Genomic DNA, 13,821 nt, shown 5'->3' on the forward strand with positions numbered 1-13,821 from the left:
GGTGTGCCCTTAGGGGCCAGTGCCATAGGAAGCTATTCATTCACCTCGACTCTGCTGCCTGTTGACTATCCCGCCCAGCGTCCATCGCCGGTCCAGGCGCCTCAGGTGAGCCTTGCGTCGCTTAGAAACTAGTTTGGAACATGGATGGAAACATAAAAGAAAAAAAATGATGGGAGGGTGAGGAATAAAAACAAAATATGGCATTTACAAACACTGGTCTTGTTAGCAGAACAGGTTAGATGGGATGCAGAAACTTTGGTTTAGTTTATATAGTACAGTTAAACAAGTTAGCTTCTTGAGCCTGAGCAACATAAGCCACCTAGAACAGTCACAAATTGCCACCCTTGATATTAGTTTTCTTTAAAAAATAAAAAACCACACACAGACCCAAAGCAAGCTACACAACAAAGGAAAATGTGTCCAAGGTGGCTGCAGTGTCAGGACAGATCAACATCACTGCAGTCGTATCTCCTTGTTAGGCTACAGGGTCTTTGGAGAATTCACTCCATTGCATACAATAATCAAACCCAACAGGGCTCTAACCTTCTCTAAATAAATTATTACAAAAAAAAAAAAGGAAAAAAAGGTAGCTTCCGATATGTGAGTTCATTTGTAACAGCACTCAGGAACTGCACCCAGCTGGAAAGTGTCTGATGTCTCCTTGCTTGCAACATGCAACTCAAGCACTACCACAGATAACACTCATGATCTAGACATAAACTTCTAACGTAATGATTAAGAAAAAATAACAAAAAAATCTAACCTTGCTGTTATTGAGCAAGCTCAAGAAGTTAACAAGGCAGAACTGAGAATTAGTTCCACACTCAAACAATAATTTATGCTTAAAATATAAACAAAGACAAAACACTTATGGAAATGGTGTTGTGAGAACAGCTGTGCACAGAGGACACCACTTGTTTTCCAGATTGCATACATGGAACTATACTTCAGCTCCTTCTTCTGGTTGTGGAGATGTGAACAACACAGGAACCATTGGACTGGCACAAACACAGACAAACACTTTCGTTTTCCCATGTAAGGGCTTCCACTCTAGTTTGGCAACTACAAGTATGCTTGGTGCTGACAAGAGTAATGCAAAATATTACACTTCAGCTATCTCTAGGGCACAACCACAACCATTTTCCTAGTGATGCTGAGAAAGCTGTTCATGAACTCATTATCTCATTAATAATCGCTTGACTCTGCGGTCATTTTGGGAATATGCCCTCATACTCATGGTCTTCTAGAACTACGCTCTAGAGACAACTAGGAACAGCAAAATGTTTTGATCAGGGGAAGGATTAGTTGAACAAGCGTTAATAACTTCCCCCAAAAAGCAGCTGATGCCCTTTTTTTCCCCCCCCTTCACAGCTATTGAGGCTTAGCGCAAATTCCTGCACTCAACTCTCTCCACAAATTTCTCCTTTGCTGTAAGGCCTAAACCTTCCCTAGCCGCCCTAAGTAGAGGTGCTGTGAGTGGTGTTTAACAATGTCTAGCTAGTGATATTCTGTACTTCTCTGCTTTGATCCCATGTGGATCAAAGCAGAGAAGAACCATGAAGTTTCTGGGGAGATGGATTTTAAGTACATAGATCACTGTGGTTTTGGCTAAAGGGACTTAGTAATCCTCTTGGAAGCCCACAGTGGCACAAATGAGTAGCTGTCTTCAGTCCTTCCTGGTAGTGTTTTTCTTTCACATTGGCTTAACCTGGTAGCTTTCTCCAAATCCACATGATGTTAGACTGCCAGTTAGACACACGCTACATGAGAGGCAACACAAGACATTTTAGGAGACATACAGATTATAGCAGAGAGAGAAGCTATAGCTGAATTCACAGTAACGCTGATACAGAACGTGACTGTGTTAGGAGGTTTCTGTCCAAGAAGCGAGGAGATTAAGGACATTGATCTAACAGGTTTGTGAAAGGGGAGGGCTGTGGAAAGGGGAGAAACTCGTGTCAGAGGTCAGTCACCCACAGCTCCTTGCTCACAGAGTGGAGCTGAGTAGAGGATTCAGCCATCTGGGATCTCCCGGTCTCCCACAGAGGGTCACACAGATCCACCACTGTGTTCTTTACACAACAGTTGTAGGCTATCCCTAGTAATAAGCCTTTTATACTTCAACCACATTTTTATGAGTCAGTTTTTCATCTTCAGCAATACTGAATCTTGCCATTCGATCCCAGACTTGGGCTTTGGTGGCCATCCCTTAGTTAGTCACCAGAAAGGTTATTTATCAAGAAGTGTCTAAACCTTTTAAGGGATCATTTTAAGATGTTTACTTTAACAGCTCCTGTGGCTACACAAGTTTCTGTAGATTGCTTTCTGAGTGTTTTCCAAGCTCCATAAGAGGCTGTTACTCCAAACACAGGCCCAGGTAGCAGCTGACCATCTACCCTCATCCTGAGGAAAGATGTTGTGCAGGCTCAAACACAGGGAGGAAACACGTTTGTGTCTCAGTGAAGAAACTAGAGACGCACAGAATTATTAGTACTATGTAGGGGCAGTATTATTAACACCTTACACTCAGCACCTCCTTAATCTCTACAAGGATCTGCCACCACAGAGAGGACCTCTGAGTCTGCCTGGCTTGTGGACTTGTTCTAGGCCCCCTGAAAATGGAGAAGGCCAAGAGGCCGATACAGAAAGTTCCCTACAGTAGTGTCTACCCTTCAAACAGACAGTACAGATGCCATAGATGCAGGAAGTCTACATCTACAGAATTAATTTTGAAAATAGTATGTACTCTACATGCAGGGACTAGGGCACTTAATCCAGTCAAAGTGCCATCCTCCTCAGTTACATTAGAGTCCCCTTCTCCTGCCTACTGAGAGAGAGTGGGCAAATCGTCTGTGTAAATGTTTGGTTTTACACACTTATCTTCATTAAGAGAGTGAACTGAGTTTTTCCTTTCTCTCTTATGGAAGTCTTTCTTTCCTACTAATAACTATTGTGAGGCCATTCCACTATATGGCGAGGAGAATAGCTCAAGTTAAACATCTTTACTTGGGAAAGAAAGAGGGAGAAAAAGAACAAAAGGAGCCTCAGCTTATGTGGTTAATAACATAGAACAAAGTTACTGAAAAGCAAGGGAAAGCTGGGGCACATCAAAGCAGCTGCAGAGGTAATGCAATTAGATTTGTCACTGGGATGGATCTGAACAAGAAGGGAAGAACAGTGTCAGGTTTCAGCATATCTGGATTTGCAGTAAGGCAGGGAATGTGACTGCTGACCATAGCTGAGGAGAGCAATGTAGTGGATTAAAGAGGACCAAGAGGAAGAAGATAAGGAGCATTTGATGGATTTTCCATTACCCAGGACAGATTGCCATGGAGCAACAATCCTCTGCAGAGTACACTCCAGAGGGCAACATGAAAGGAGGAGGAGAGCTTGAAATGAAAGCAGTTTAAGCAATAAGGCTGTCAAGCATGCTTCATATTTAAGAGTCAGGAAGAGGGAGGCAGCTACAGATCAACAGACAAAGCATTCTTCAACTCTTTCAGAAAAGAGCAGCAAGTTTTTTGTTCTATACTAACAGGGAAACTTTACTGCGTCTGCTAGGATGTTGCATCACACCAGATTGGTTCCCTGCCTGCCAGTCTACAGTCTCTAAACCTTAAGTGAACCAGGATATGGGTAGCTTTGAGCAGGGAAAAATGAGTTAGAGCCAAAGATTTCAATAAGCCACAGACATCACCCTTGAGGCCCAGCAAAGTAACATTTTGCCTGTTTGCTATCTTAATGGGCAGACTGTCATCCTGACATCTCTAAACCTCCTTCCTCTATGCTAAGGAAAGGTCAGTTGAGTTTCCACATACGTTTTACGTAAGTGTCATGTCAAAAGCACCTACAAATTTAGCTAGAGATTCATTAGAATGAAGCAAATGATAATAAAAGTGTCCTTTGTACACAGTTGCTACATGAGAAGTCCATTAAGATGTGGTTAGTCTTTCATAATGGAACAGGGGAACATGTGAGGTTGCACTATTCCATTTCTGGAACCCAAATTAAGCATCTTTAGCCAAAAAAACAGCACAGCTGGATACATATACATGACAAATGGCACTTGAGTTGTTAACAGAGTAAGACCACACCAAATAAAGTTGCCTTTCCACACAATCACAGACCACAGCAAGCAGCACTTAAACTAGTTTTAAGGATTAATTTAAAAAAAATGTACTGAGAAGCCACCATTGAAGTTAAATCTCACTCCTTTTAATCACCTGTGGCTCCAAAAAGCATATTCTTCCCATTAAAAGCTCTCACTTATATAATTTCTGCAGACAAGCCACGCAAAGTCTTTCCTTTGACAGACCCCAATAGTCTACAACCTCTACCAAAACATGCTGCATGGACTTGCACTTTTTTTTTTTATCCTCTAAGGGTATTAAGATGGGCATCATTTCATTGTTTTTTTATTATTATTATTTTATTTTATTTTTTAAACACAATGACAGTCCAAGACAGTCACAAAAGAACTGCAGGCATGGCACTTCATTCTAATTTCATCTTCGACAGTTTTTTACTGATTCAAAAAAGCATAAGAGATTACTACAGTGGATTAGCAGCCATGAGTGTCAGTAAGTTTTCAAAGTTGCTCTTTTCCTACTGGTGGAAAAGCATACAGCAAGTGAATATCAGTTTCCCCTTGACAACAAAAAGCTTTCCATACCTTCCCCAGTCTTGGATGTGTTGATGTCAGAGTCATCTCTGGTTCCATTTTGAGATTCCAGGTATGTAGCAGGGACCCAGCCCTGCTCCTCTGCAGTGCTCACAAACCACCAGCCTACAAAAAGAAGCAAGAGAAGTTGCTCAGTAAACAGTAAGAGGAACAAGAATAGTGGGATGCTACTGAGAAGCAAGCACAGAGTCAGAAGCTTTGGTGCAGGTTTGAGTTACTCTGCAGTCTCCTAGAAAGAGGCCGTTTCTATCAGATATTCTCGAAGTGCCTGATGAGTACACAGGCAGGCCACATGTAAAAAAAAAGGTTGTAATGGAGCAAACAGTTTATTTTAAAATCTGAAATCTATCCATAACAACTCTGATTTGAGTTCTCCAACTGAGTTTCTGAAAGCAAGTCTCACAGCACGTACATCTACAGAATTGAAATACTTTGCTAGCACAAATCCATGTTTGAGGTCTCAGAAGTCAAACGATGGAAGTAGGAAAGACTTCAGTAGAAGAGCACAAATTTCAGAATAGGACACAAACACTCCTAGCACACTTATCTCCATGGCCAGTGTTCAACGATTATGACCAGCATTCAGTGCCCAAGAAAGTTCTGCACATAACAGAAATAAGAGAAAAAGGCAACCGAAACATGACTTCAGGCTATAAGGACCAGTTTATTTACCTTCCCACCTGAACCTCCATGTTTCTATTATTGTCTAAAAAAACATGAAGTGATCACCAACTCTGCTGAGACAACCTTTAGGTCACATATATGGATGGATGAATAAGGTTTTAGGTGAGCCATCTTTTGATTAAATGCATCCTAGTCACAACTATCCTCATCCCTTTTTTTTGCTTGGCTGCATTGATTTATTGAATCTTCCCCTGAGTTTGACAGAGTTGCTCGTCCAGGAGCCTGCAGCTCTAGGTTCTGAGCACATCTAGATTCTGCTCCAGTCAGGTGAGGTCAGGGTTAAGATACAGGACCATAAAAAGCTAAGCAGTTAAAACATTCCCATTGTTTTATATCATCTCCCAGTCTTTCCCCCCAAAATGCAAGTTGATTCGTCAGGAGAGCGCGAGCTATTGTTCAACACTAGTTTTAGAGCCTGCCCAAAGGGAGCTGAGAAAACAGTTATTTCTGTACAAGCGCTTCAGAACAGTTTACAGACTTTAATGGCTATCATAAAACCAAGAAATTTCACAGGAACCTGAACCCGCCTGTGATGAGCTAAGGCAGAGACAAGCCAGCTTGGTTTGCAAATAGATGGGGCACAGACTTATTTCGTTTGTGACAAAGCACAGACTCGTGTGATGGCCACGCAGCCCTCCTGCAGCGAGGAGCCACAGCCCTGGGTCCAGTAAGGGGAAGGGAGACTCTGCTGGGCTCCATGGCCATGCAATGTGCAACTTCAAAGAAAAAAAGAAATCATCTGAAACAATGCCTGCATTAAAAATCACCCATGTTTGTTCCAAAACTTGTCACAGAAGATTCTACCAGAGGATAGGAGTTATAAATCCTCATTTTCCTTGCAGGAGCCTGCAGCAGGGAGACAATGTGCCCCAAGGAACAAACCCCCTCACTCCTGAGCAGCACAGCTGCTAGGTAGCTCTATTTATTTACTCTCCAAGCTCAGACATGGCTTGCCATTTTCTGGCCCAGCAGAGGGTTGGAAACTTTGCTTCACAAGGCTCATGGTTGGAAAGTTTAAATTTAGTTATTCCTCCTCAGCAGGAGGTGGATTCTCCTGCCACGAAGCCCCAGCAGTGAACACTGGAATCTGCCAGACTGATTCAAAAATGCATCTTCACGGTTGTTCCTCATTTTACCAGTAACATATCAACGTGGGTAGCAAACACAGCTTAACATACACTTATAATTAAGCACAAAATGTCAGAAGCTGGCTTTCAGCTGATACCAATTAGACTGGAATTGTTTATATAAACTCTTCCTCAGAAAGAAATTAAATACAATTGCACAAAAAGGTCTTGCCTACACTTAAAATGTGCACTTGGGCCAAACTCAAGCCATGGTAAAACAGTCGTTGGAAAGCTGGAGCTCACAGCCTTGACGCCAGCCCAGTGCTAGACCATTTCGCAATACAGCTCCTCTGGCTGGGCTGACAGAGATGCTCTGTTGCCTCAGAGCTGAGCTGAAGGCTCTGCATTTGGGCCCACAGTGTAGCTGAGCCCTCATCCAACCAAACAGGGCTCCCTGTTAAAAAGCGAGCCTTAGCCCCCACACCTGGGCATGCATATGCCTGCCTCCCCACCGCTGTGCCTCCCTGCTGCCATTCCCAGCCCCTGGAAGGCCTCAGCAGGGAAACCCAGCGACTTGGCTGACCTCATGAACATGCTGCCACATGCCAGAGGTCAAGTCACGATTTTAGGTTATACTGTCAAGTAACTCAACCAAGTCCTTTGCAGGGTGCAGACAGTGTGCAGCACTAAGTAAGGTTTCAAGCAGCTTTGATTCTTCAAAGCGTCTCTAAGGGGAAAGCTGTTTGCCACTGAACTCGTGAAAGTTATTTCTTTCTAAATATTTCCTTTATATACTATATACAAGGGTAAAGACAGACAAGAAACCCATGCAGCTAATGAGAAATCAGCAGCGTGCACCCAGGTTCAGAGAAAAGCTCCACATTGAAACTCCGTCAAGAAGCTTGAAAGGGGAGAAGAAAAGTTTTAATGCAGGAATACAAATTCCCATTCACAGGAAAAACAGAACAAAAGCAAAACAAAGCCAACGTTTTACTTAAATAGGCTGAACAATTGAGAAGAGTGAGGAACTTCCAGCAGCACTCCCAACAGAAATAGTCCAAATGGATGCTCACAGGCAAGACACGCAAGGTCTTGGAGTGGCCAAGCAGGCACTGCCAAGGCAACTTACTCCTTATGAGGCATAAAATCCAAATTATGATGGCACATCTAAGCCATAACCCTACAGAAAGGAAATTACAAGAACTGAGACTTGACAGAAAGCGGCTGACATGCAGGTAAGTGCCGCAGGGCAGGTTGTGCATGACAGCAGCAATCTGCAGAAAGTTACTGTCTGGCAGCTGATAACGAAGTAGTTGCTCTGCACTACCACCTCACTGGAAATATTAGGACAGCTGTCATTTGGCCCCACCAATGCCACCTTTCTATTTATTCGTTTATTCTATTTATCCGTTTAGTGAGCTCAAAGAGCTCATGCAGACAAATTAGCCAGATCAGCCTTTGTTTGCAGAAAGTCAGGGCTGTAACGGAGCAAACTACTGTTTGTCCCTCCCCTGCCATCTCTCCCAAACCATTGCAGCCTCACAGGAACATTGTTAGAAAACTTGCTTTTGAAACAGAACAAAACATCACATTTATTTTGAGTTCTCCCTCTACGCTGGATTTTAGCTTGACTTCACAATTCATTATTAAAACCATTCTGCAGCAACATCTGCATGGAATTATGTAAAGTTATCTCTGTACGCTGCCAAGCCAGTCTGAGGTTCGCTCTTGCACTCACACCATCTGTAAAAATTAGGCAGTGATTTGCAGCTCAAGTTAACTCTTACAGATGCCCCTAGCTCTCAGACACCAAAACACAACTCTAAAGCTGATGTGGCACGGATGTCTAGACTGAAAGCGTTACCCAGCCCTCATGCCTGAGGAGGATTTAAAGGGAGTTTCAGCCTCAGAAGACATAGGGGGAATTGTAGCTGCTGCACCCAGACCAAGCTCAGCTCAGGCTTTGCTGCATTACGCCAAATCCTGCCTTAATACTAATCCAGGAATATGGATTTGTAGGCATGCAACGTTCTCCCCACATGCATTGACTGTTTGGCTGGCATGTCAGCATCTTTAGCTGCAACAGACAAGATGTTTCTACGCTCACAGGGTCCATCTAGACTCAGAAATTTTGGCATGGACCTACATCGGTTAGTGAGAGATGAAAGGTTCCACATGCCACACAAATGCACGCTCATGGTTAGCTGATGATTGTGGAACAGACTGATCACGTTTGAGAATGTGACCAAAAAATTGGTTCTATAAATCATATTTCTGCATTTAACTGTATTGCCAGTCCTCCTTCCAAAAAGGTTTCCCACCCCCTGGGAAACTACTAAACAATCAAAGGGCTGCATTTTGTACAAGTTTTGTTTGTGTTGACCCTCACTCATCTAAGCTTCAGCATTGCCCGTTTCTCCACACATACAGGAAAATTAGCGACTTGAACAAAAGTAGCTTAGAAGATGCTACAAATCCCTTGTTTTTGTTGTTAACAGCACGAACATGCTGAGCATTGATCTCTAGCTCTCCCCTCAGCCATTAAGTTCTTTGTAGATTTTTATTGCCAACTTTCAGCTTAACCAAAGTAAACAAGGACAGAAATGCTGTAAAAAGGGAATGGGAATCTCTCCTGCATGAGTGGACTACACATTCTTCTAAACAAATACTTAAACAAACACTCCACCTCTCAAGAGCCTTGGAAAAACCCCACTCGAGCAGTAGTCTGGTACATTTGATGTGTACTCCTTGCACATCAGAGAGCTGTTCCTTTTTAAGTCCTTCTGACTTCCAATAAGAAATTTCAAAATATAGTGCCTACAACTTGAGCTGTCCTGCAGAAGAGTATTAGATACTATCAGGTCTCCTCAAAACATGGCCCACAGACATTTTTGTGCCGACAGTTGACCATTTTCTTTCAGAGATGCTATCTGCTTCTTTAAAGAACAGCTCAAGTGTGAGAGCATTGCAGTGCAGGTGAAGGTACTTGCTTTTTCCTCCCCTCCGGAGCTCTTACTTCCCACACAGTACACGTATATTTGATGCACACAGGGAAGTCGGTCATAATCACCTTGGACAGACCTCCAAAGAATACGTAGAAGCAGAAAGGCAAAGGTAGCAGAAGCAGCATATAGCAAGAGATTTTTTGCAGTAGGAAAGTTCTCACATCCACTGCCTAAAATTTTACAGCAGTGTCCGTACACTGTTAGACGCTACCAGCGTACGTGCTGGCTCTGCTCTGTACAAGGCTGCTTCAGTCGCGTACTTGGCAAAGGTGCTGGATTGATAGCATTGAACTTGTATGAAGGCCAGTGTCTGATTTCTGAGCATGTTATCCTCACAATTCACAGAAAAAGGCATCTTTGTCTTAAACATGGAGATAACATGCAAGAGGTCTTCCTAGCACAGACCTGACCACAGTTTGGGGTACAGAGGTCTGTGCATGAGTCAACGCATGGCGGACTGAGGCCGTCATCTCTGGATGAATTATTAAAGTTGGTGAAATATTAAAGGCAGCTTTTATCTTTAAACGCATTTCCCAGCCTGCATGCGCTGTAGGCTGTGCTGCAGCCACCACTCAGCCATGAAGCAATGCTTGTCTCGCTTTAAAGATGGAAACAGGGCTCCAACAACTATGTGCTAGAGGAAGAAAGTGTTTGTGCCAGACAACCCACTTGAACACAATGAAGATTCACAGCACAGATTCACGGCCTTTTTATGTGCTATACCCAGACCAGAGTGGGCCACATGTTAGGATTTCAGCTCAACCGCATGTTGTGATCCTTCCTTCAAGTCCTAGGGCTACCCTAGAGCTACCTGCTAGCTGCACGGTGCCCGCACGTTCCTAGGGGCAATCACACTTCCTATCGGGAGCTTCATTCTGCTAAGCGTTGCAAACCTCAATGGCTGTGAAATGAGTCAAGTGTACAAAGGTTGTAACCTTGCTTGCAACTACTGTGGTTGCACTCTAGATACAGCTTTAGGAGGAAACAAAGACAGAAAACCTCACCAGCTCATCTCCAAGAAATTTTCAAGTTTGCTGATGAAATATCTTAAGAGCCCCACAGCACTGCGGTGGGGCAGCAGAGCTGCTAGATTTCTTATGTGAGAGAAAGGAGAAAAGAGCTTGTCATTCCTTTCCTGGTAGCCCAGCATGGGAGGAAACATGCCAGCTGCTGGGGGAATTGCTACATCTATACGGGTCATGAAATAGATTTTCTATCATACCACTGAAAGATGAATGATAAACTACAAACATAGCAACTCTAGTATTACTATTTTTATTACTATTACTTTTAAAGCTTCCTTCCTCTCTTCTCAAAGAAAAGAATCCAACTGGGATTTGAAATGTACCAAGCAAACATCTTGCTCCTGGTACTGAATACGCCACAACATCTGATGGTTCATGGATTAGAAACCACACACCCAACTGCTGCCCACAGTGACGGGTATAGAAGTCAGGTCACAGCCTACGTTCTGCCTCACAAGCCACACTTAGAGATTAAGCGGAATAATATTTCTATGATTTCGCAAAGAGTCAGCACACCCAGGACTAAAGAAAGAGGCTGCACACCCCTGTGGCTTGCTTCAGCATTCAGCTAGCTTTTACAGGAGACCCTGCAAGAACATAACAGGAACCCCAGCTTAAGAGCGGCTGACAGTGTTCTGAAGCGGCCAGAGCACATGTGGAGCACCACTGGGAACACCTCTGTCTTCTCCCTCTTTGGGAGGGTCTAAAAGAGGAGTTTTGTTTTCAGAGTAAAGGCTGCAGAAGTTTTTGCTTAATTTGGTGATGGAAACAATATTTAAGAGAGCTTCCTGAGGTGAGGGAGGATATGTGGAGCAGAAGGTGGGGACTCCTGGAAGGCTGGACTCTGCTGATATCACTTTTTGGCCATTAGCAGAACAGCACATTGCCTTGTGGAGCTAAAAGTTGGAACAAAAGGCCATGAGCTGAGACCAGGGTTTGATGTTCTCCACCAAGAGTTGATAGTAACAGCTAATGCTTAGGGCTCAGCAGCAGCACAGGGAATAGAAGCATTGCTTTATGTGTTTGCAGGCAAGCTCAAGGAGAAAAAAAAATGTGAATCCTGAAGTTTGGGTGCTGCTACAATGAAAGTTTTTCCCTGCGATGCCTGGCTATTAAGGCGACTTGTTGCTTCAGGTCTGTGTGGTTATGGATTTGCTGTCCTATCCTTCCACCGTCACCTTCCTCCACCTCTAATACTAACCACGTGGGGCTGGTGGATGGAGGCTTCCCAGCTGTGCCTTTAGCATCTCTCCCGTTTTGCTGTTGTACTCCAGCTCCTTTGGCTGCAGAGCTGGCTGGCATGGAGGGCACACCATGTGTGAACTGCATATCCCAGTTATTATTGCCACATAAGTTTTTTTCCTGGACCAAGAGTAGCTGAGCTGACTAGGTGTGTACAGAAGTGCTCAATACAGAGTCCCAAAGCATGTCTCAGATTTTGGCTTAAACATCTAGCTTGCCTGGATTGCTTTCACATCACATTATATGCACAAATACACGTATAGATGTGGAAACTCACATCCTGACCTCTGCATTCAAATACTTATCACCCTACTCTTCTGTTGGGATTGAAACTGCTTTTCCTCATACTTCTGGAAAAACAGAAGTGTTTAGAACATGGGAAAAGTTCATGGGAAAAGCAAGAACTGGATAATACACAATTCAGCTCTAATACTTTATGGGTTACATCACTAGTAGAGACGATGGATATTTAGAGTATTAGACAACTAGGAAATACCACATTATTGTATTTGCTCAAATCTTCTAAGTTGGTAGACGACATGTCTTTCAGAGGGGCACATTTGGAAAAACACTTACTCATCTCTGATTATATTTGTGAATTTATGTGCGCACAGATGTGTAAAGCGCACAGTTTATCTTTGTGTTCTGATAATGTTATAAACTCCCCATGTCCTGGATCTGCAGCTATTTGTTATGGCCCAATAGTTACCCAGGGGCTTCCCCTCCCTGTTTTTTTTTTTTTTTTTAAAGAAGACCTCAAGCTTGTGTATTGACACAGCTGGAATGAAGGAATCTGCCAAACACGTTCTCAGGAATTGGCATATACATCCACAAGGCCATCGTATAATCCAGTACGAACTACACCAGTTGTGTCCTTAAAGCAAGGAAATAAATGCGCTACCTATTACATTAACAGCTATGGAAAAGTCTTAGACGTTACCTGTAAATCCCAGACAAGGTCCCATCAAGCTTCATGTCACCAGCTTCCCCTAAAGCATCAAGCACCCTGGGCTCTCCAACACAAAAGGAGAAAAAAACACCACTTCCTAAACCTGCCCACGGCCTACTGCAAAGAAGCACACAACCAGTATGCCCACGGTGTCGGCCAGCATCCCAGCCCACCGAGACCAGGAGACGCACAGAGCAGTGAAGCAGCCAGCAGGTTGTACAGGCAGTCAGCATCTTCAGACACACTAACGCCTTCTGAAAAGAAATTTAACGTAATCTCTCTCTTCCTGCTTTACTTAGTTTCACAAACACCTAATGGTGAAACTGCAACTCGAGCTGCATTCCACATAATCCAATGAGTTTGTGGCTCACAGACTTGGTTTGTTACAGGAACAAAAGGAACTAAGAGAGGAGCGTTTTACTCAGAGGAAATATCTCATCAATCATGACAAGGAACAAAGCTATCTTTTGGTGGGCATACTGTATTGTAGAAGCAGCCTGGCTGCAGCTGTTAGCCTGTGAAAGCTGAGTGCTGTACAGGAATTGAATAGAACGAGATCCACCATAAGCAAATGGCTTTCAAAAGGCTACCAGCTTGTACTGGAGTACTGGCCAGCCTGCTCTTGCCATGCGACCCGCAGAACCAGCCCAGGTATTCCAGAAAACACTTATTTACTTAACACAGGTGTTCCTTTTGCCATCTGATCTGCCTGAAGACAAGATTTCCTGCCTGACCTCCAGTTCTGGTTGCACTACATATTAGTTTTCTCTTATTCCTTCTCCCCCAATCTTCTTTTGTCTTGGAAAGTGAGAGAAATGTGCCCCTCAACAATGAAATCGTGATTTTAGTAACCACAAGGCCAGGTAAGATTGCTAGAGGGCACACAGACTTAACAGCCAGTATAAAAAGCTGTGCATTAAGTTTGTACAGGCATCAAGTGGTACTGGGTAGTGCCCTCCTCTCTTCTTCCCTAGACACCAATTTTTAGTTCTTATACTTCCTCAGGTCCCCAAACTTGACCAGTGAGGATACCAACTGCTGCCTACGGCCTTCAGTACAGCTTCCCTGACCATTCAAGTTCATGGGGCACTTTCCTTGCTGCTCATTGAGTACAGCCCAGAGAACTTCATCTTCTACTTCCAAAAGGACTTTTGTCCTTCATCTCCTT

General features: G+C 43.6%; 1 protein-coding gene across 7 annotated transcripts in view; it reads right to left on the minus strand.

Moving 5' to 3' along the window:
* The window catches only part of SH3PXD2A (SH3 and PX domains 2A), a 252,560-nt gene that overhangs the window by 34,680 nt on the left and 204,059 nt on the right, over window positions 1-13,821 (minus strand). For 5 of the 7 annotated variants that reach the window (XM_040564090.1, XM_040564091.1, XM_040564094.1 and 2 more), the window contains 2 exons: window positions 4,673-4,786; window positions 45-128 (listed from right to left, as the gene is read on the minus strand). In XM_040564090.1, the coding sequence (XP_040420024.1) occupies window positions 45-128; window positions 4,673-4,786 (198 nt within the window). The remainder of the gene's footprint in view (window positions 1-44; window positions 129-4,672; window positions 4,787-13,821) is intronic. The other 2 variants (XM_040564093.1, XM_040564095.1) reach the window with 1 other exon arrangement.

The sequence above is a fragment of the Cygnus olor genome, chromosome 7 (genome assembly GCF_009769625.2).
Source record: "Cygnus olor isolate bCygOlo1 chromosome 7, bCygOlo1.pri.v2, whole genome shotgun sequence".
In the NCBI taxonomy this organism is placed as follows: Eukaryota; Metazoa; Chordata; class Aves; order Anseriformes; family Anatidae; genus Cygnus; species Cygnus olor.